The sequence below is a fragment of the Sceloporus undulatus genome, chromosome 1, assembly GCF_019175285.1.
Source record: "Sceloporus undulatus isolate JIND9_A2432 ecotype Alabama chromosome 1, SceUnd_v1.1, whole genome shotgun sequence".
NCBI classification, from domain to species: Eukaryota; Metazoa; Chordata; class Lepidosauria; order Squamata; family Phrynosomatidae; genus Sceloporus; species Sceloporus undulatus.
The window spans coordinates 87,645,670-87,665,727 of NC_056522.1; the positions used below are offsets into that span (position 1 = coordinate 87,645,670).

At 41.2% G+C, this 20,058-nt stretch overlaps 1 protein-coding gene across 4 annotated transcripts in view; it reads right to left on the reverse strand.

Annotated features, from left to right (window-relative positions):
• STXBP5 (syntaxin binding protein 5) overlaps positions 1 to 16,593 on the reverse strand; it is a 165,932-nt gene extending 149,339 nt beyond the window's left edge. For all 4 annotated transcript variants that reach the window (XM_042445840.1, XM_042445839.1, XM_042445838.1 and 1 more), the window contains exons 1-2: positions 16,188 to 16,593; positions 14,329 to 14,426 (exon numbers count right to left, since the gene is read on the reverse strand). In XM_042445840.1, the coding sequence (XP_042301774.1) occupies positions 14,329 to 14,426; positions 16,188 to 16,343 (254 nt within the window). In that variant the 5' untranslated portion in view covers positions 16,344 to 16,593. The remainder of the gene's footprint in view (positions 1 to 14,328; positions 14,427 to 16,187) is intronic.
• Positions 16,594 to 20,058: the final 3,465 nt, after the last annotated feature.

Genomic DNA, 20,058 nt, shown 5'->3' on the forward strand with positions numbered 1-20,058 from the left:
AGACAATTTATTTTACATTGTAACAAGAAGAAATTTTAAATGTACTAAATGACAATTGATTCTAGTTTAATAAATAATTGCTCTTCCAGTACAATCTAAAGGTAGAACTGCACATGCCTTTCTACACCACCTGGAAGTATTAAGGATTTTCCAAGAGCGCACCTCACTATATGTTCTCTCCACACCAGTACTCTTAGCACTTATCTATCTTGTTAAGGGCCATAGGTTTGATATGAGTAATGACTTATTAAACAGCTTAGCACATACAGTCACTTTACAGAGAGTGCCATTTTTTTCAACCTTTCTGAAACAGATCTTTAAGTAATACTAACATTTTTCTGGTATTTTTAAAATAAAATATTAAGATAGCAAGATAATTAAATGAAAGAGGGTTATACTATTATATGCAATATAAAAATGAAAAACCTTCCAGTCACCCTATTACAGAAAGATGGTTAATGAAAGAGGTGGTCTGAAATGTGAGGTTTTAGGTTTCTTAAAAAAAAAATAGCATTGCAGAGAGATAATCATTGGCTCTGCAGCCATAATAATAGTAATGGATTGCATCCAGTGCAGGATGCCTACTTGTACATCATCAGAATCCAGCTATGTGGGGGAGGACAAAATCGCTTTGCACTACGACCTACTCAGAACCCCTTAGATCCTGTTTCAGAGGGCTAAAAAGCCCTTTGCATCTGTTTTTATGATGGCTACTAAGGCTATAACAGGTAGAAGAAAAGAAGAAAATTATGTAATGTACACCAAAAATTTCATTGTTTAAGAAGAACCTTCAAACAATGAGTAACAAATTTAACTCGAGTTTGTCAGTTGCCAGCGTTAATAAGAAAACAAGCAAACTAACTCTTTTCATTATCTTAGACAACAACAACAAACTTTAGTTAAGTTAAATTTTCCCTGAGTCTGAACTCAAATACTTTTCATCTGGGACCTTAATGAACAATATCCTCTGATTTAAAATATAGACAATACAGTTCCAATGATTTCTTCTTTGTTTCTATAAAGATGATGGTTGGGTATAACATATCTTAATTCCACAATGGAATTCCTGTGAGAAACTAACAGTACAATCCTAGCTCATCTAGAGGGCCAGCTGCAGCTCTGTTTAATCTACCTAGGGATGTTATAGTGAGAGCCAGTGTGGTATAATGATTTCTTAGATTATAGCACTATGGTGGCAAACCTATGGCATATGTGACCTCTCTGGCACGTGAAACGATTTCTGTTGGCACGCGGAGACACAGGAGTGTGGGGGAAGAGTAGGAACAGGTGCGTGCCTGTTCCTCCTCTTTTCCCAACCTCTTGAACTTTTAGCTGCCTCCCTGGATACAGCTAAAGGCCTGGGAAGGTGGGGGGAAGAGGAGGAAGAGATGTATCCCTGTTCCTCTTCTTCCCCCTGCAGTCCTTGGCCTTCAGCTGTCTCCGGGGAGGTCGCACCTCTGAGAGTCCCACCCTGAAGTCCCCCCTGGAGGTCCTGCCCCCAGCATGGGTAATACCCGGTGCGGGAACGCCTTTTATTTTGGGTACTCGGTTCATCATCACTGCTACAGCATGTAGACCAGGGTTTGAGTCTCTGCTAGGCTATAGAAAGCCACTGGATGACCCTGGGCAAGTCCAACTCACTCAGCCTCAAAGGAAGGCAAAGGCAAGCCCTCTCTGAATAAATCTTGTCAAGAAAATCTTGAGATAAGAATAATTATATAACAGTATGGGAAATTATAAAATCTGATTTTAAAAGGTGGGAGAAACGACAGATATCTTTACTAGGATAAATTGTTACGATTCAGTGAATGTTATTTTGTTTCAGACTTTGCCAATTATAATTAATAAGAACTCTTTCAAAATATGGGAAAGAGATATTTCTAAGTTCTTGTTGCAAGGAAAGAGACCCAGGATAAAATAAGGGATGCAAGACAGTAAAGACAGAGGCGGACTGGGTTTACTTAATTTAGAATTGTATCATAATGCTTGTGCTTTGACTTGGATCAAATATTGGATTTCTTTAGAAGATGATAAAATGATGTATCTAGAAAATCTAGGTTTAAATCTAGGATGGCATGCATATATTTGTTACGGAACTGATTAAAAAATTAAAAAATTTAAGCACCCCGAAAACCCCACAAAAAACTAATTTAAGCAGCATTTTATTAGAAATGCTCTATTAAATATTTGGAACAAATATAAGAAACAATTGTACAGACAATTGCCCACATGGATGTCCTTGTAGGAGGCATTTCATAAGAAAGAAAGAAAAAACCTAACTGATTAAGATACAATGGCATGTTACAGACCACCCCTTTCCCCGACGGATCAGGGCCTCAGCTGCCACAGCGGCAGTCCTGAGGTCCCTTTTTCTTTTGTGACGTTAGCGCAGCTGGGTAAAGGCTGCGCCAGCGCCACAAACCCAGGAAGGAGTTCCGTTTCGGAGCTCCTTCCTGCGCCGCGGAAAGGGCGCCACAGGAGCCTTTCTGCAGCGCCAGGACATCACTTCCGCGCCACCCTGTTTGGAGGCAGTGTGGTCATGACGTCCTAATGGCAGCGCCCATGTAGAATGGGCGCTGCCATTTTGTATGTACTGTGTACATACTAGGGTTGGGGGCGTCTGAAAGAGCCCCAGGCAACCCTACTACTTACACAGTACGTACAAAAAGGTCTCCTGGAAAGGGCCAATGATATTTTTTTAAAAATCTGGAGAAACAGAAGAATTAAAAGAAAGAAGAAATATGTCCTTGTAGGAGGCATTTCATAAGAAAGAAAGAAAAAACCTAACTGATTAAGATACAATGGCATGTTACAGACCGCCCCTTTCCCCGACGGATCAGGGCCTCAGCTGCCACAGCGGCTGGACCCCCAGATCAGTTGGTTTAAATATTGGCAAATTAGAGAAGATTGGAAAAGAGACATATCTAAAGATGGTATAGAAAGTAATGAGACAGAATTTGATAAGCTTATTAAGGGAAGTAAGACAAAACTAATTTAAAAAATTATAAATTTTTGTTAAGTATGGAAATGATAGAAGAAACAGTTAAAACAAATATGATAAGATGGTCCCAAAATATAGGGAGAGAAATACCTCTGACCAGTTGGGAGAATGTTTGGAAAAGATACCTTCACTTTACTAAATGTAATAATTTAAAAGAGAATTATTATAAACTGTTCTTTAGATGGTATATAACCCCAACTAGGCTTGCGAAAATAGGCAAACATGGCAACACAATCTGTTGGAAGTGCAATCAGCAAGGTGGCTCTTTGTACCATGTTTGATGGCAGTGCAGTAAAGCAAAAAACAAAACAAAACAAAAAAAAAAATTGGAAACTGATACACAAAAACATAACACTCACGCTTAAAAAAAATATTCCATTGAATCCTGAACTATCTTTGTTGGATATAACTGATGTAATACCTGATAATTTGGTTCAAGATGAAGTGAGTGTTTTGTTATACATGATTACAGCTGCCCGACTGATATATGCGAAATACTGGCAATCCAGTATCATCCCAAGAATAGGCAAGTGGAGTTTGAAACTGACTGAATTAGCTATATCTGATATCATTTCAATGTCCAAAAATGATAGAACCTCACAGCAATATGAACAAAAATGGGAAAGGGTATCAAAATTATGAGAAGACAAAAATAATGGACAATGTAATGGAGACTGAAACGATGTATTTTTGTTTGTTTGTTTTGTGTGTGTGCACGTTTGTTATGTATGTACATTATGTAGTTGATTCAATAAAGTTAAAAAAAGAAAAGTAAATCTTGTGATAAGTTGGCCTTAGAGTCGTCATAAGTCCGAAATGACTGTAGCATGTTTTCAATTTATTATATTGTCTTCTGAGTATTCCTTGTCTAAGAAAACCATATCAAATTCATGGGGTCACAACTTGAAGGCACATATACACACAACAGCTTTTGATTTATAATGGTCTCTAAAGTTTTTAGGGGGGGTTAATTATTTTTTCTTTTCCTTTTTTAGTTTTAGTTTGTTTTAGGAGAGCCAGCATGGTGTAGTGGTTTGAGCCTTAGACTACAACTCTGGAGATCAGGGTTCACACTCTCTCAGCCTCAGAGAAAGATAATGGCAAGCCCCCTCTGAAGAAACATGTCAAGAAAAACCCGTAATGGGTTTGCCTTAGGGTCACCAAAAGTTTAAAAAAAAAATACTTAGAGGCACACAACAACATAGGTTTTAGTCAGGCTTACCATATTTTAGCAATCCGTATCAAATCCACAAAAAGAAAAAATGAAATGCAAGAGACAGTTGAAGTACATTACAGAAAATCCACTGTCTGTTGATACATATTTAATGGGAAGCTTCTTTAAAGGACAGTAATAATACAGAGTTAAGCAAAAGACTGTTAAGTATTTTTACTTGGGATAAATACATTAAACAAGGCCCTACTTAGGAAGTGTTACTTTTTATGATTTCGTCTTTCTATACCAAGTAATTTCCTGTTCAGTATTTCAAGCCTAAGCTAGTCTCCTCTGTATCTTTGAGGAAATTCCCAAAAGAAATCAAAAAGATGTTCTCAGCAGGCTCCTTGTACTTCAGGAACTCCCGCGTAAAGAAGTTAGAACTTCTAAATCCTTTCACCAAATGTGGTGAAGGTATATCTTTTATCTTTATGAAATTTATGAAGGAAGTCAGACTTTTAGAAATAATCTGTTAATAAGGTGTTTGGATTAATCAGTAAAGAGATACTATAAGCACATAACTAAGGACAATCTCAGTCCTAAACCTGAAGTGGGGGGAAAATATCAACCACAGCCCAATCTACATCACAGCCTGTCTCTTAACTATGCTGGGTTATTTTTGAATAATTTTGCCCCCCAACAGGCATACAGGCTTCTTTATAGGAGGATCATTCTGATGATGGTTCTTTATATAATATCAATACCTCAACTGAGCCATACAGAACATGACTCCAAGGCAAACTGATTGGATTACAGTATTATTACACAAGCATGTATTGAAAAAACATTTTTCAATATTGTAGATGTTTTTTAATGTATTTCGGGTACCAAATTTAAAAACACAATTAAAATGTTGTGTCATACACAGTTCTTTTGCAAATTCAGTATTTTTTTAATCAATTCAGTTGTTACTCAGCTTTGATTAAGTGTGGATGCGGATGTTCCAGTGCAATTTCTTTTAATGCTTTTGAATGGATTTTTGTGTTTCATATCAGCAAAGTAAAATGTTTCAAAAGTTTATTAGAAGACTTTAACCCCTTTCTTACTCTTTGCAGGACAATTCTTTGCAGTATCATTTCATTCAGTCGTATATTACAATATAGAAATGTCAAAGTAAGTTGTGGAAAAAAACTGTACACGATGGAGCAAATGTGAGATCATTTTTAGATTTAAAACACCAAATTCCTATAAAACCAGCATATATTTTTTTAAAAATTTTTATCACTCTCAATTTTGCAGGCCTGTGTTGCTGTCTAGTTGCTTATATTCATGCACAACATCACACCCTAATGGGATTGTACTTCTGCACAACAGCAGAAATAAGAACTTGTCCAGTAGACCTACATTAAGTGAATATGTAGTTCTGAACACAGCTGTCAAAGGTGGAAATGCTGTTGTAGAAGCACAAAGACATGTTCATACAGAGCAGTATGCTTGACATTTTGCTTCAATTCAACATTTCTCCATAGTCTGCTTGTGTTCCTTTGTAGTCATTTCCTGAGTAAGTGCTCCATAACTATTTAACCATTTAGTGGCTCAACTGTAGTTTTTGCAAGATTTTCCACTCATCCCCAAACAGGCAGGTTCTTGTTTTTATTCTTCCTCCAATTACATCCATCCCCCTACTAAATGCAGCATTGGCTGTTATTTCCCAATTTTTAAAGCAGAATAAAGAAATGTGTGTGCAGCTCCCATATGTGAGAATGGGAAGCAATCTATATTAGAATTCACAAACATGGTGAAGAAAGGAGAAAAATTGATAACTATCTCCTGTTCCTAGCCACCACTATCATCAGTTACTGAAACCCAAATAACACCCCCCCCCCCAAAAAATAAAGAAAGATTATTTTTAAAATATTAGACAAAAAGCATGTTAATTTTATTCTGCGTTATAATCTTCAGGGAGTGAAACAATCTGAGACAGTTCCAGGAGGTAACACTATGTTCCACGTGAGGGTTACAAGCAAGATTAAGGGCCTCAAGCAGGTGGGGTAAAAAGAGCGACCAGAGGCTGCTCCCATCCCAATCGCTGCAGACGCCACAGTCCCAAAGCTGGCTGCTGCCATGGTCCGAACACTGCTTCTGCAGTTCGGTTTGTACTACCTTAGGAGGCATGGCACGGCTCTGACATGGTTTGGGGGCCTGGAAAGTGCCTTTTTTTATTTTTTATTTTTTATTTTATTTTTATTTTTTTGCCTTTCTGTTTCAGGCTTAAGTTGCATTTCTAGCCTCATCTACACTGTGCTCACATTTCAATGCAAGATTGCCAATAGATTCATCATCAAAAACACCTCTTTAAAGATACAGTATGTCTTGAAAGAAGGCATGTTATGAAAATCAATCCTAGAAATGGGTATGTATAAATGATTAGTAACAATCTGAGGCAATAAAGTCGTATCATATCTCACCTACTACAACCTCATCGACAGATTAAGGGTCATCTTATTCCTTACTAAAGTAGGACTCCGCATAGATTTATTATTAGAGCCTTTCTCCCGTATGTGCTTTCCCACCCACCTCCTTTTTATTCTGTAAATTTGTCAATTTAGCAGACTTGCCAGCTTCAGAGACATATGCCGTTTAGGCATGATCACTATATAAAGCCTAATAGTTTTAGATTTTTTTAAAAAGACATATTTAACTAATGCTCGCAGACTACCTACATAAGCAAGCCAGTTACATTCTTGAAAAGGGACTCATCCAAAATTCCAGCAAGAGCCACATCCCTTGGCAGTGTGATATCCACATTTCCAGAAGATAACTTTAAAAATCATGAGAACAATCTAGAGTTAAAACAGATCTATCAGGAAGGGGGTTGGGAAATCTAATCTGTTCTTGGACCAACAACATTCCACAGGAGTACCTCACTTTACCTAAACATCACCCTTCAACAGCCTAAAAGCCCAAAACCACAAATATAAGAGATAATTCAGGCAATTGTTATAGCTCTCACTCTTTGCCTTGCACCTCCTGTTCTGTCGGGAAGGAATGACGAAACACAAGTTGAATTCCAGCAGCTGCCCAGGATTCACTCAGCCATCTTTCCCATTACAGATGTGCAGTGTTATACCTGTTAATGTTATTCTTTTAAAAAGAACTTTTAATATCATCTTTGGTTACCTGTCATATTAACTGTTTTGCTAGAATAAGAGTTACTGGGAAGATTTCTGTACAGTATTTTTCAAAATTATTTACAGCAGTATATGGATACAGTGCTGTAATTTTTCAAATTAAATCCTTTATTACTGCTTAACACATTTTTAAAATATTTAAAAGGAAATAAAGATGAAGCTGAACACCAGGTATGTGCTGAATGTGTGGTAAACTTTGATAGTTGCACTTGCCCAAGCAGTCACTGCCAGAACCAAACAGTATTTCTTAAAAGTGATGAAAGACTAGCAAGAACAACATGGACACCTTGGAACTGTTATTCTCCCAACCTTTTAAAGAAGTAACACGTTCTCTGGTATAAAGACACAGAAGCAAAGCTTGGAAACCAGAGGGCAATTATAAATGGATGGAGTCACCTGCCCATTATCAGTAATGGACTAGAGTAGGGCTAACAAACTGATCTTTAATCTAGACAAGACAGAAGGACTCCTGGTCAGACAAAAGGCAAATTAGGAAACGGGGATTCAATTTGTACTGGACAGGATTACTCTCCACTTGATATCTCAGTTTCACAGCTTGGGTGCTCTCTTGGACTCATCCCTGAACCTGGATGTTCCTGTAATGAACTCAACGGCTAGGAGAACATTTGCACTGTTAAAACTAGTGTTCCAGCTCAGCCCATTTCTTGACAAGCCACATCGGGCCATGATAAAACATGACCTCAATTATATCTCTACTGTATCACTATAATGCATTCTACATGAGGACACCTATGAAAACTATTTGGGAGTTTCTGCAGGTTCAAAATGCTGTGGCTAGACTCCTCTCACTGGGGTATGTAACTCCCTGGATGAAACAGCTTCACTAGCTCTTGCTCCATTTCCAGGCACAATTCAAAGTGCTGGTTTTGATCTGTAAAATCCCCATATGGTTTAGGTCAAAACTATCTGAAATATTTGAGTCTTATGATTTTCAAGGGAGGGCTTTCTCTCCATACCACCTCCCTCCCAGCCCTAGCTGGTAAGGGCACAGAAGAAAGCCTTCTTGGTGGTTGCTCCTATGCTTTGGAATGCTCTCGAGAGAGAGAGAGAGAGAAGTTTCATCTTCCCCATTTTACCATTTTTGTGCAGGCAAGCAAAGACCTTCTTGTTTAAACAAACCTTTCAGATTTGGCTGTCCAGAACGAAGTGTTTTATTTAAAATTGTAATGTTTTAAAAGCAGTGTTTTAAAGGAATGTACAGCTTCACACACTTTTATCTTTTGTACTTCATACTGTTTTAGATATTCTGTTTTAATGCATATTGTAAGAAAAGAGGAATATAAATCAAATAAATATCATCTGAATTTCTACCCACTGGATCTCCTATAAAATATGAGTAAAGGAACCATGGCAATTTCACAATGTCATTGAAAAACAGCCAAGGATCTCCAAAACAGCACAGCAATAGAGTGCGCAACACATGAGCAATTCACATTCCTCAACAGTAAGTAAAGAAGCATTCTTTAACAGTAAGTAAAAGTCTCAAAATAGTTGAACCAATTATATTAAAAGGTAAAAGCCCTTTAATGTCTGGCAAGGATTTCAAAAGTTTCACAAGTTTCCAGAGTAACAGATGTAATTACTTCTAGTCAAGTAATGACTATTCCACTGTAGACATTAATTGAAATATTGATAACACAACTAATAATGCAGTTAGTTAATGCTAAAAACAGTCTTGAACTCTATATGGGGGCTGACCTAGTTACTTTTCACTAGTTTCACAATACAACAGAAGTCCCCTAAAGACAACTGACTGAAAGATCAAAAATAGTTATACAGTGCGCCCGCGCCATACGCGGGCGCGCCATACACAGCCTTGAGCATACGTGCTCAAGCCGCGGTGCGCACACGCCGCCACGCACGAGCCCCATTGTTTCCAATGGGGCTCGAGCATAGGCGGAATTCGCCTTACGCGGAGGGATCCAGAACGGATCCCCCACGTAAGGCGAGGACGGACTGTACTCATGTATAAGTGCAGAAATTTTAGTCAAAAATTGACCCCTCCCCCAAAAAAACCTCAGTTGACTTATCCACGGGTCAATGTAAGTACAGTGGTACCCCGGGTTACGAAATTAATTCGTTCCGCCGCCGCTTTCGTAACCCGGAATACTTCGTAAGGCGAAAAAGCCATAGGCGCTAATGGGGAAAAGCCGCGATTTCGTGTGAAATAGCGCCGAAAAGCACCAAAAAATTTTTCGTAACCCGAAAAAACCTTCGTAACCCGGAACAGTTTTTTTAAAGGGATTTTTTTCGTAACCCGGAAATTTCGTAAGGCGGCGCATTCGTATCCCGGGGTAACACTGTACTGTACATTAACTCTAACTTAAAAATGAGCCATCCCCTGGTAAAGGGCAAGAGCCTAATCGGTCCTGGGAGCACTGATTACTTTCTATTATCTCATCCTTCCAACCTTTAGGGTGAGCATAAACAGTTATGCCTGCTGGAATTACGCTCAATTTATCCATGGGTCATATCAAAATCCATAATCCATAATTTTTGCCCCCAAACCTGACCTTGACGGTAATCTTCTTAGCTGTTCCTTTGTATGGGGCAAGGCCATCAAGATGGTCTACCTAACTAGGGGGAAATGTATTGAGGACATATGAAAAAAACCACTGTCACTGGAAGAGGCACAGTTGACTGAAAGTGAATGGCCATACTACTTATTTGTAGAAAAGAGACCTTACTTACATGAACTCATAAAGTGAAACAATATTTAGCTAGTTCTGCAAATCAACTGCAATACCAAGGAATCATGAATGGAAAACACAACCAAAGAATACATGCAGTTTAAATGGGCCCTCATATAACTATTTGGGATAAAGTGCAAAACTTAGCCTAACTAAAGTGCTTTATACACAATTTTCAAAACATTAGACCCGCTGACTGGTAAAAACATTGTTCAGTGCTGTATATACTGGACTGGGAGCCCACAAATTAAAAAAACAAACAAAACATTTCCATTAGAACTGAAAACCACAGAAGGTTGGGATTTTTTCCTCTGCAGAAAGGCTACAGCTACACTGAAGGCTGACAGGATGGGAACAATTACAAACATCTAACTTCTCTTGGTACTAGTAACATCACCAATTATTACTTCCAAGTCCCCCAACCCTAAGATTACAGGCCAGAATCCAACAGGAAAGTTAGGAAGGAACAACCTCCTTTCCCCTTTGCAATCCACTGTAAATTCTAAACATTTATTCCACAAGGCTGGAACCCCTTGACAGCTGGTTTTCAAGTAAATATCTAGACTGAGGATTGTGGGGGGAGAGATAGTTCTGTTTCAATGATGCTGCAGCACTAGTACAGAACATATGTTGGGCCAATACTTACAAAGATGCATATCTGCTTAAAATATATACCAACTAGGGAAATATCCTGTATTAGAAAAAGCAAACACAACTGGTAAAAGCTGGGGACAATTCAAGTACAATTCAGTACAAGGCACCCCAAATACTCCTCCTGGAACAATCCTGCAACAAACCTGGAACAATCACGGACTAGCCACTGATCTCACTAGTTGGTACCTCATGCAGATTTCTTTACTCATGGAGGATGTGATTCCCATTTAATAACATACTTGCAAGAACTGTACCACCATCTCACCTACTACACTGGCCATTCTCATTACACTTCGTCCAACTCAATTCAAAATGTATGTTTATAAGTCTGCAATTCAAATTAACCATAACAAGGAAAATCAAATTTCACTATAACTAATTGAGCTAATTAAGCTAATATCTAATTAAGATTTCACACCACTCTTTCACACAGACAAACAAATATATAGGAAGAAACATCTTGAGGATACAACAATACAGTCAAATCATAAAATGCGCGAAAGTAGTATCAAATACAGTCATTACAAGATTTGTTCAGTTATATCCAGTGGAACTTTAGGAAAGGGACAGAGGTGACTGAGCTTTCGAGAGTCAAAAACGTTGAATCAATATATTTTTTTTATTTAGTGCAAATGGTTAATAGTTACAACTGGAAAAGTAGGAAGAAAATTTTACTGTAACACCTTAGCTGGGTGCAAAGATTAAGATTCCTTTCATACAGTTGTTTCCCCCATTTTAGTTATAATAGCTAATTTTAACAAACAGAATAAGTTGTGTTAGGAAGCTAAGCTTTCCACAAAGTCATTATTTGCAAAATCACAGTTCTAACATTTCAGACTATTACAAGAGGGCAGCATGTGCATCAAAAATATGAAAAAAATGTGAAGGGGTTTTGAAAGTTTCCTTTGGCCTTTGTATTTTACTCTGCTTCCTCCTCATGGCTTCAAAACAACTTCCTAGATTTTAAAGGTCTACTGTTCACACACCCCACCTGCATTACATAGCTAAAAAGGTAAAAAGTAGCCATATCAAGTTCAGACTTCCCTCAGACTTGTCAAATCTCTCAAGAAGCATGCTAAAGACTTTCTCCTATCCTGAAGATAGGCTGTTTCATCTTCGCATCTTAAAGGTACAGATGACATAGCATGAAAGGCAATTATCCTCATGAACATGTTTGCGCATAATGTACTTCCATTTCTTATTTAAGAGACCTTGAAAAGCATGTAAAAGCAACCTAACAAAGATCAGCAATTCTGTCTAAACGTATGACACCAAGTATGTAGATTACTTTTTTTAAAGTAGCTAAAATGCTCATCATTACAGTAACAATGGAGAGATTAACTACTAAGTTAAATTGCTAAAAATCTGTCTCTTCATTTATATTAATGGTCAATTTTCAATATTATTAGTTGCTTCATGGGGGGGGGGTCTCAGAGAATCAGAATGAGACATATTTGAAGGCTTGATCACGCCCTAAGAAACGTATTTCAGGACCTAGTTATGAGCTTCCAGCAAGCTGGTTATCTTATTCCCACATCCTCTCAGTCAATAATCATTAATGTAGACTGGTTTACCCCAAGTTATCCAGCTTCTTTGAGTTTTCATTATATTCTACAGAATTCCAGAACAAGTAGCAAAGTTCCAACAGATACTGCCAAGAGGAGAATCTTTCATTACAGCCCTACTATTTGTCCTTGCCTCAGGGTGAACATCATGGGTAACATCCTAATCCACTCTATTGAGGTATGTCACTGTGTGGAAGCTGATCAGTCTCAAAACCCAGTAAATTTGGAAATGGCTACTCTTCCCCCTAGAGTAAGAAACACTGCTACAAGTAAAGAAAAATTGCTGCACACTATATAAATTGAATTATTTTAGTTTGTAACATAAGATATATATATATAATATGTTCAATAGAGCCAGCATAAAATTACAGATACTTTAGATTTACAAGCTGCTGCTATCTATATTTACTCATTTTTTAATTTTGCAATTTGTTAAAAAATAGCCTTGATTTTCTCAAAGAAAAGTACAGTAAGTTAAATGCTTAATTAAAAATAAATAAATCCCACCCATTTTAATAAAGCTGTGTCTTAGTTAAGTGTGCACAGGTTTGCATACTTTGTAATTTTAGACGTTAATGTGCTAAAAGAGATATTATTAAATTTTACTGCATACCAAGATGAACTATTTTTATTTATCTCATTACAACCACCTACTGAAAGAAAATCACTTAATAACGCTGTCTGCTCATTTCATCTTATGAAGCCAGAAACTTTCTACTCCTTAAAGTTTTTCATTACTGGGTGTAATCTACAACCAATTAACATAGCAATAAATGAGAGATTAAGAGTATTGTAAGAGAACATGTGAAGTATACAGCACTTAGTGTTCTGCATTTCATCCATATTAATACAGTCCTCCCTCCATTCTTGCAGACTTGGGATCTGTGTCCCTTGACTAGGCAAACAGAGGGGGTTAAAATGGGGTGCGAGCCCATGGCACATGCCCACATACTCCTCCTTTCAAGCTAATAGGGCCTGAATATGCACAATTTTCCATTTTTACGGGGGGGGGGGGGTGTCAGGATCCCCTGACAAAATGGAGGGCTGTAAGTAAAAATATGCATTTCAGAAATATATATTTCATCCATACTAGGAAGCAAAATCATACAGCATATGCAATACACTCATTACTGAATTATTTTTATTTCTACACTTCTACAAGTATAAAGACACAGACAAATATCATTTATGACAGGAACAGTGAATAATCAAATAAATAATAGAAACTCTCCTTGCTTTAAAATAAAAAATAATCTGAACTTCATTTCCAGGTACAATCTGAAAAGGAAGAATTGCTGTACACTCATTATACAGCATTTGTTTCTTTAAGCAGAGATGAACTATGAGCAATTGTTTTTCATATTTCCAGGTTATAATAGAGGTGGAGAGAAAGTAGATATGGATCTACTAGTTGATCTCAGTGATCTGCAGTAGATCAGCAAAAAAAAAAAAAAAAAAAAAAAGACTCACTCCCAGCTGTTTCACATTAGCAGTAAGAAAATGACTCCCACAATGTAAACATACTCTTTGTTGCTGAAGCAAACAAAAAGGTAAGCAGGAATAATTTTTTCACTTGAAACTCCTTTAACTTCTGATATGCAAAACAAATTGCTGGGCTTAGAATACATTACTTTTAAGTGAATGTCTTTTGCACCACACTCTGGATGACAGATCTCTGAAATCTTGTTTTAAAACAAATAAAAAATTCCTGGTTTTTTTTTAACCTAGATCCTGGTCTATCTCTCCATGGTTGACTGCACAAAAATTAACTATCCTGTATTAGAAGGTGTAAATAGACCAGACAAATTCTTAGCCCAAAGAAAATAACATGTTCTCCCATATAATTCTAATACAGTAATATATTCATTCCAGTTTCTGTAGACGCACATCAGAAGTAAATGCAAACGAGCGATAACAGCAGTTTCCCCCTCCCCCATTCAAATGCATACCTGGCTTGCAGAGTGCTTTGTCACAGTAGCTCCAGTACTACTACATAGTATGCAAGGGCAATCTTCTTAGCAATTTTCTTTTTAGAACGAAATAAAAAGGATACAGCCTTAAAGCTCCAGTCTGAGTCCCAATGGCAAGTATCTTCTGAACAGGATCAAAAGCCAAGGCCGAAGGCTGATAGGGAAAACCATGGCGTACAGTCTGTCAAGTCAGGCCAGTGAAGCAATAGTGGGGTCATGAAGGAGGAGAAAAAACAAAAAACCAAACGTATTAAGAAGAGGCGATTTCATTTTCTTTTCACTTAATCAAGGAACCACAAGGTATTTAAGAAAACAGAATTATCTAAATGGATCTTTATCACTGGAAAAAACGTGGGTGTAGATTTTACTCAGCCCTCACTGAACATGAAAATACTAAAATGAAATCTTAATTTCATCCATATGTGTATTTAAACAAATCAATCTACTCATTCACCTCTCACCTGCATGGCATTCCTACCCTAGCCTTTAACACTTTGCATAGATATAGCTGTAGTTTGGATGTTTAAAGTCAGTCCCTAGGAAATGTCATGATGCAGCCAGTCCTGTATATTACAGGGCCACCAATTATATTGCAATGGCTCTTCAGAATGCCATGGTTATTTCTCAGAAGTGGACTTTGAATGACATGAATTTGCTATTCCAGTATTGCTATCAAGACACATCTTTTACGTAGCTATTAATTGCAATGGAAGTCTAGTGTCTTCCTCCTCGTTACATAAATAAGCACACCTCAGTTCAATATTCTGTGACATCCAAGTGTAGAAGAATCACAGGTATCTAAAGCTTTTTAAAATGAAAAAACAGTATCCCCCCTCAACCTTCAATCAGTCTAACTTGTGTAAAGACTGGGGAGGTGGGGGCGGGGGAGGACTCAATGCAGGTAATACTAGCCAAACAAGAATGCTTTTCAAAAAAAAAAAATCTTATTATACCACACACTGCAATATTCAAGGCATGTACTGGATCATCCACAAGCGAGCCATGCTATAGCCACTTAGGCCACAGGTGTTGTGAAGGTAGCGATGAGCATTAACGTTCGCGTCGTTTTGCGTTCCTATTTGGCACAGCTGGGGAATTAATCTGCTGCATCATCCTTTTGGAATTTAGACTTCCAATGGCATTTACTGTACCCACAGAAATACTGCCATCAGAAACTCTTCTGCAGACCTACCCACCCACCCCCCATCCTAAAATTACTGAGCAGGGTTATTCCCTAGGCATTTTTCTTGAGCTGCATTTGCTGAAGCCTTTCAAAATGCCTCTTAATGCAGATAATTTGGTACCTGATCCCCACATCCCACCAATGGCCTCCTATCTGTCTCCACAACAACAATGCAACCCTTAGATATATATGTCTGTGTGTGTGTGTGTGTGTGTGTGTAATCAGAGCAAAAGGCCTAAGGGGTGCATTGGTGCTGGTGTGTGTATAATATACACACACACACCCCTACACCCTTTGATCCTTTGCCCTGGGGGGGAAGTGGAGGAATATGTATGTGTGTGTGTATCACACACACACATATATATGTCTAAAATCAGGGCGAAGAGCCTAAGGAGTGCATTGGTGCTGGTGTGTGTGTGTGTATACACACATATACCTGTGCATTTTTGGAACAGCCTAAGATGCAAAGGGGGGGGGGTGTTAAATTGCCCTGGGCAGAGACTGATGCTTCTAATAAACAGAAAGGTCCATCATAGCGTCATCGACGCCTCCTCTTCCTCCTCCCTCCCAATCCAAAGAGAGAGAGAGATGTCTATGGAGAGCCCGAGAAGCAGAGGAGCCCAGAGCCTGCAGAACCCATCATGGCTACATCATCCTCCGCCCCCCGCCTTCCCCATCTCTTCCCACCCGGCTCTGAAGAAGGGCTGCAGCAGCAGCAGCAGCAGCAGGAGGAGGAGGAGGCGGGTGAGGCTTCTTCACCTTGCAGAGCTGGAAGTGCTCGGACTGGAGGGTCTCCTGGATGTCGTTCTCGCGGGTGGCCGTCTGCGGCGGCTGCTGCGAGGAGGACGCCGAAGAGGAGGACGAGGAGCCGGCGGTCAGGCCGTCCAGCACCTTCCTGATGTTGAATTTCCTCATGGTCTCTCCTCCGGCGGCGCACCCTGGTCTTCGCCCTCCGCCGCCTCCGCCGCCTCCTCCTTCTCTCCACCCGCCTCTGGCCGTGGCTCCCGCTCCCGCCTTGTCACACACACCTCAGACCAAGCAAAGGAAGGAAGGAGGGAGCGAGGCAGGGAGAAGGAAGGAAGGAAGAGGGGAGGGGAAAAGGAAGGGGAAAGGGAGGAGGGAAGGAGGAAAGAGGGGAGGAAGGGAGGGGGACAGAGAAAGGAGGAGAAAGGAAAGGAGGGAGGGAGGAGGAAGGAAGGAAGGAAGAGGAAAAGCAGGCAGGCAGAAGGGAAAGAAACGGAAGGGAGAGGGAGGCTCCAAGCGGGCGAAGTCTCTCTCTCTCTCTGGGCGTCTGTTCTTCCTCCCGTCCCTTCATCCAGTCCTCAGCCTCTCCGCCACCGCCATCCTCTTCTCCGGGGCAGGGAGCAGCAGTGTCTGGCCAGAGGGAAGGGAGGAGAAGGCAGGGCCGGGCCGAGCAGGTGGAGGAGGGAGGGCTCCCGGCCCAGGAGGAAGGAGGCGGAGGAGTCAATAAAGCCCGGCGAGCGAGATTAGCGCAGCCAGAGCAGCCTCCTCCTCCTCCTCCGCGGCGCTTCTCCTCTGGCGTCGCAGAAAGAAACACACCCCGGCCGCCTTCCTAGGCTTCGGGGCGTAACGCCGGGCCTCCTTCTCCCGGGGAGAGAGTCCTTAATGCCGCCGCCGCCGCCTCCTTCCTTCCTTCCCTCCCGCTCCGTCGTGAGGCGGGCAGCCCAGAAGTGGTGACAGCAGCAGCAGCAGCAGCGACGACGAGGCGGAGGAGGAGGAGGAGGGCGGCCTCAGCTCCCCACCCCTCTCCCCTGCTCCTCCTCCTCCTCCTCCCAGCCTCGCAGGAAGGGAGCTGGAGCCGCCTCAGCAGCGGCTGTCATTCCCTCAGACGACGGCGGCGGTGGCAGCGGCCTCCCTCTGCTCGCCTCAGCGGAGGCTCACACGCCCCCACCGCCGCCACCCTCTTCCCCTGCCTCCGCCCTGCCCTTCCCGGCAGCTCCGCCGCTGTCTGGAAACCAGCGACGGCGGCAGCGGGAGCAGCGTGCGCCCCTTCCTCCCCGCCGCCCTCCCTGTGGCCTCCTCCTCCTCCTCCTCTCAACCCGGCTGCTGGTGGTGGCCCAGGCGGAGCATGCGCACTGCAAGGCCTCTCCGCCCGCGGTACCCGGATGTGGCGGTTTTCCTAGTGGCGGTGGCTGAGGAGGGAAAGGCCCAGGCAGGGGACAAGGGGCTCTGAACTGAGGCGCTCCGGTTGGGCACCGCGTTCACTGCCATTTTTATTGTGTACTTGTCGCTCCACATTATTCGCCAGGGCTAAGGGCACAAGAGCCCCAGACACACACACCACAAATAACACAAAGCACCTCTCTAGGGATCTCTAGGTCAACGTCTGCCAGGCATGGATCATAGGTTTGCATTGGAGGAGCTACAAAGGCCTAGCAGAGTTAAAGGAATCTCTAGGCCTTTCGGTGCAACTTTTAGTGAAAGTTGACCATAGAGTTGCACTGGAGGACCTAGATATTCCTAGAGAGAACGTATTAAAGCCACAAATATGGAGGGATGAGTATATTTATACCCCACTCTTCAGCCAGAAAGGTCCTAAACACACTGCAGAAATCATCCGCTTTGGCTCAACGCTAGGGAATTCTGGGAATTAGTTTTGTGAGACATTTAAGCCTTCTCTTAAGTCAGAGAGCTCTGCTGCCTCGGTAGGATTCCCTGGCACTGAGCCAGGGCAGTTAAAGCAGTCTCAAACTGGATTATTTCTGCAGTGTGTTCTGCACCAAAGACTGTCAGGCCAGCTTACAGATAGTTAATTAGACATGCTATGGGACTCTGGGGACTATAGTTTGTGGTGGCACCAGATATTCAGCCTTCTCTGTCAGATTCTGCAGCCCCCAGAATCCCATGGTATGGAGCCATGGCAGTTAAAGTGGTGTCAGGTCGGATTGTTTCTGCAGTGCAGATGCAGTTCCCTGGGAGGCTTTCCTTCCCCCAAATAAAGGTGCATGGGGATCACAGACTCGTCTTTCCTTGCCTGCCCCTTTATACAGGCTGTGCTATGGGTGATAACATCTGGAGGGTGCAAGCCTCTTTTAAGGTGCATCTAGGTGCTGTTGGAGGTTGTTGTGTGCCTTCCAGTTGTTTCAGACTTATATGATCCTGTCGTGGAGTTTTTGTCTTTTCTTGGCAAGATTTGTTCAGAGGAGGTTTGCCATTGGCTGAAGCTGAGAGAGTGCGGCTTGTCCAAGGTCATCCAGTGGGTTTCGTGGCCAAGCTGGGAATCAAACCCTGGTCTCCCAGTGTCCTAGTCCAACATTCAAACCACTGGCTTTGCTCTGGTGCCACAACAAACTGCGACTCCCAGAATTCTATAGCATGGAGCTATGGCAGTTAAACTGGTGTCAAACCAGATTACTTCTGCAATATGGATGCAGCTTTAGACACAGTGTTGCTTGACACCACTTTTTAAGTGTTGTTGGTGGTTGCTGGGTGCCTTCAATTCATTTCTGATTTACGGTGACACTATCATGGAAGTTTTTTTCCCTTGGCAAGTTTTGTTCAGAGGAATTTTTGACACGGCCTTTCCCCCCCTGAAGCTGAGAGAATGTGACTTGTCCAAGGTCACCTGTTGGGTTTCACGGCCAAGTAGGGATTTGAACCCTGGTCTGCTAGTGTCCTAGTCCAATACTCAAGCCACTGTGCCATACTGGCTCTCTTTTAAGTGCTGTAGCTCCATCCTATTTAGCCCTGGGATCTATAGTTTCACAAAATCTTTAGCTTTCCATGCCAAAGAGTGCTGGCACCTCATAAAAAACAAATCCCAGGGTTCTGTAGGATGGATCCTTGGCAATTAAAAGTGATGTCGAACTGCATTATTTCTCCCATGTAGATCCACCTGTTTGGGCTGATTGAGGCTGGGAATCCTGGGTGAGGGTAACTAGATAATAAATAAATAAATAATAGATGCCCTCCTTTTCCAGGACATGCCTTACATTTCAGCCTTCTCTCCAGGAGGAATTCCAAAATGTCCTCCATTCTGAGAATGACTAAGAAGCATGATTTTTTATTAGTGTTTTTAGCTTTTATTTGGTAATGCTCTACATTTTTCTTGAAGGTCTTCAATTTTACAATGCCTTGTCCTCCTTTGTGATATGACATCTGGCTAACTTGCTGTGGGTGCTCTTTGCTGAAAGTCACCGGCTCTTACAACAACAGTGGGGCTTGCTGCAGAGGGAAAAAGATTGCATAGGATCAAACTTCATCTCATCTTGTTAAAGTATTTTATTTTAAAAATGTAATAAAGGCGAGTCACACAGGTCCAGCTGGTCACGGCTAATCTCAGGCCAATCCTTCCTATGACTTTCCCGCCCTCAAAAGCATGGATGTGCCAAGGAGAAGAGCAATGGCCTCTAGAGCACTGCTGCTGGAACTCGTGTGTATATCTAACATCTGCATCCACACTGCAGAAATAATCCGGTTTGACACCACTTTAACTGCCATGGCTCAATACTATGGAAGTTTTATAGCTCTGGTACCACAACAAAGCAGAGCTCTGGTGTCACAACAAACTACGGTTCCCAGAATAAAGTGTCAAACTGTACTATTTTTGCAATGTGTGTGCAGCCTATTCTCTTAACTGTTTTCCGTGGTTCTTCCAAGTTTGTAGTGC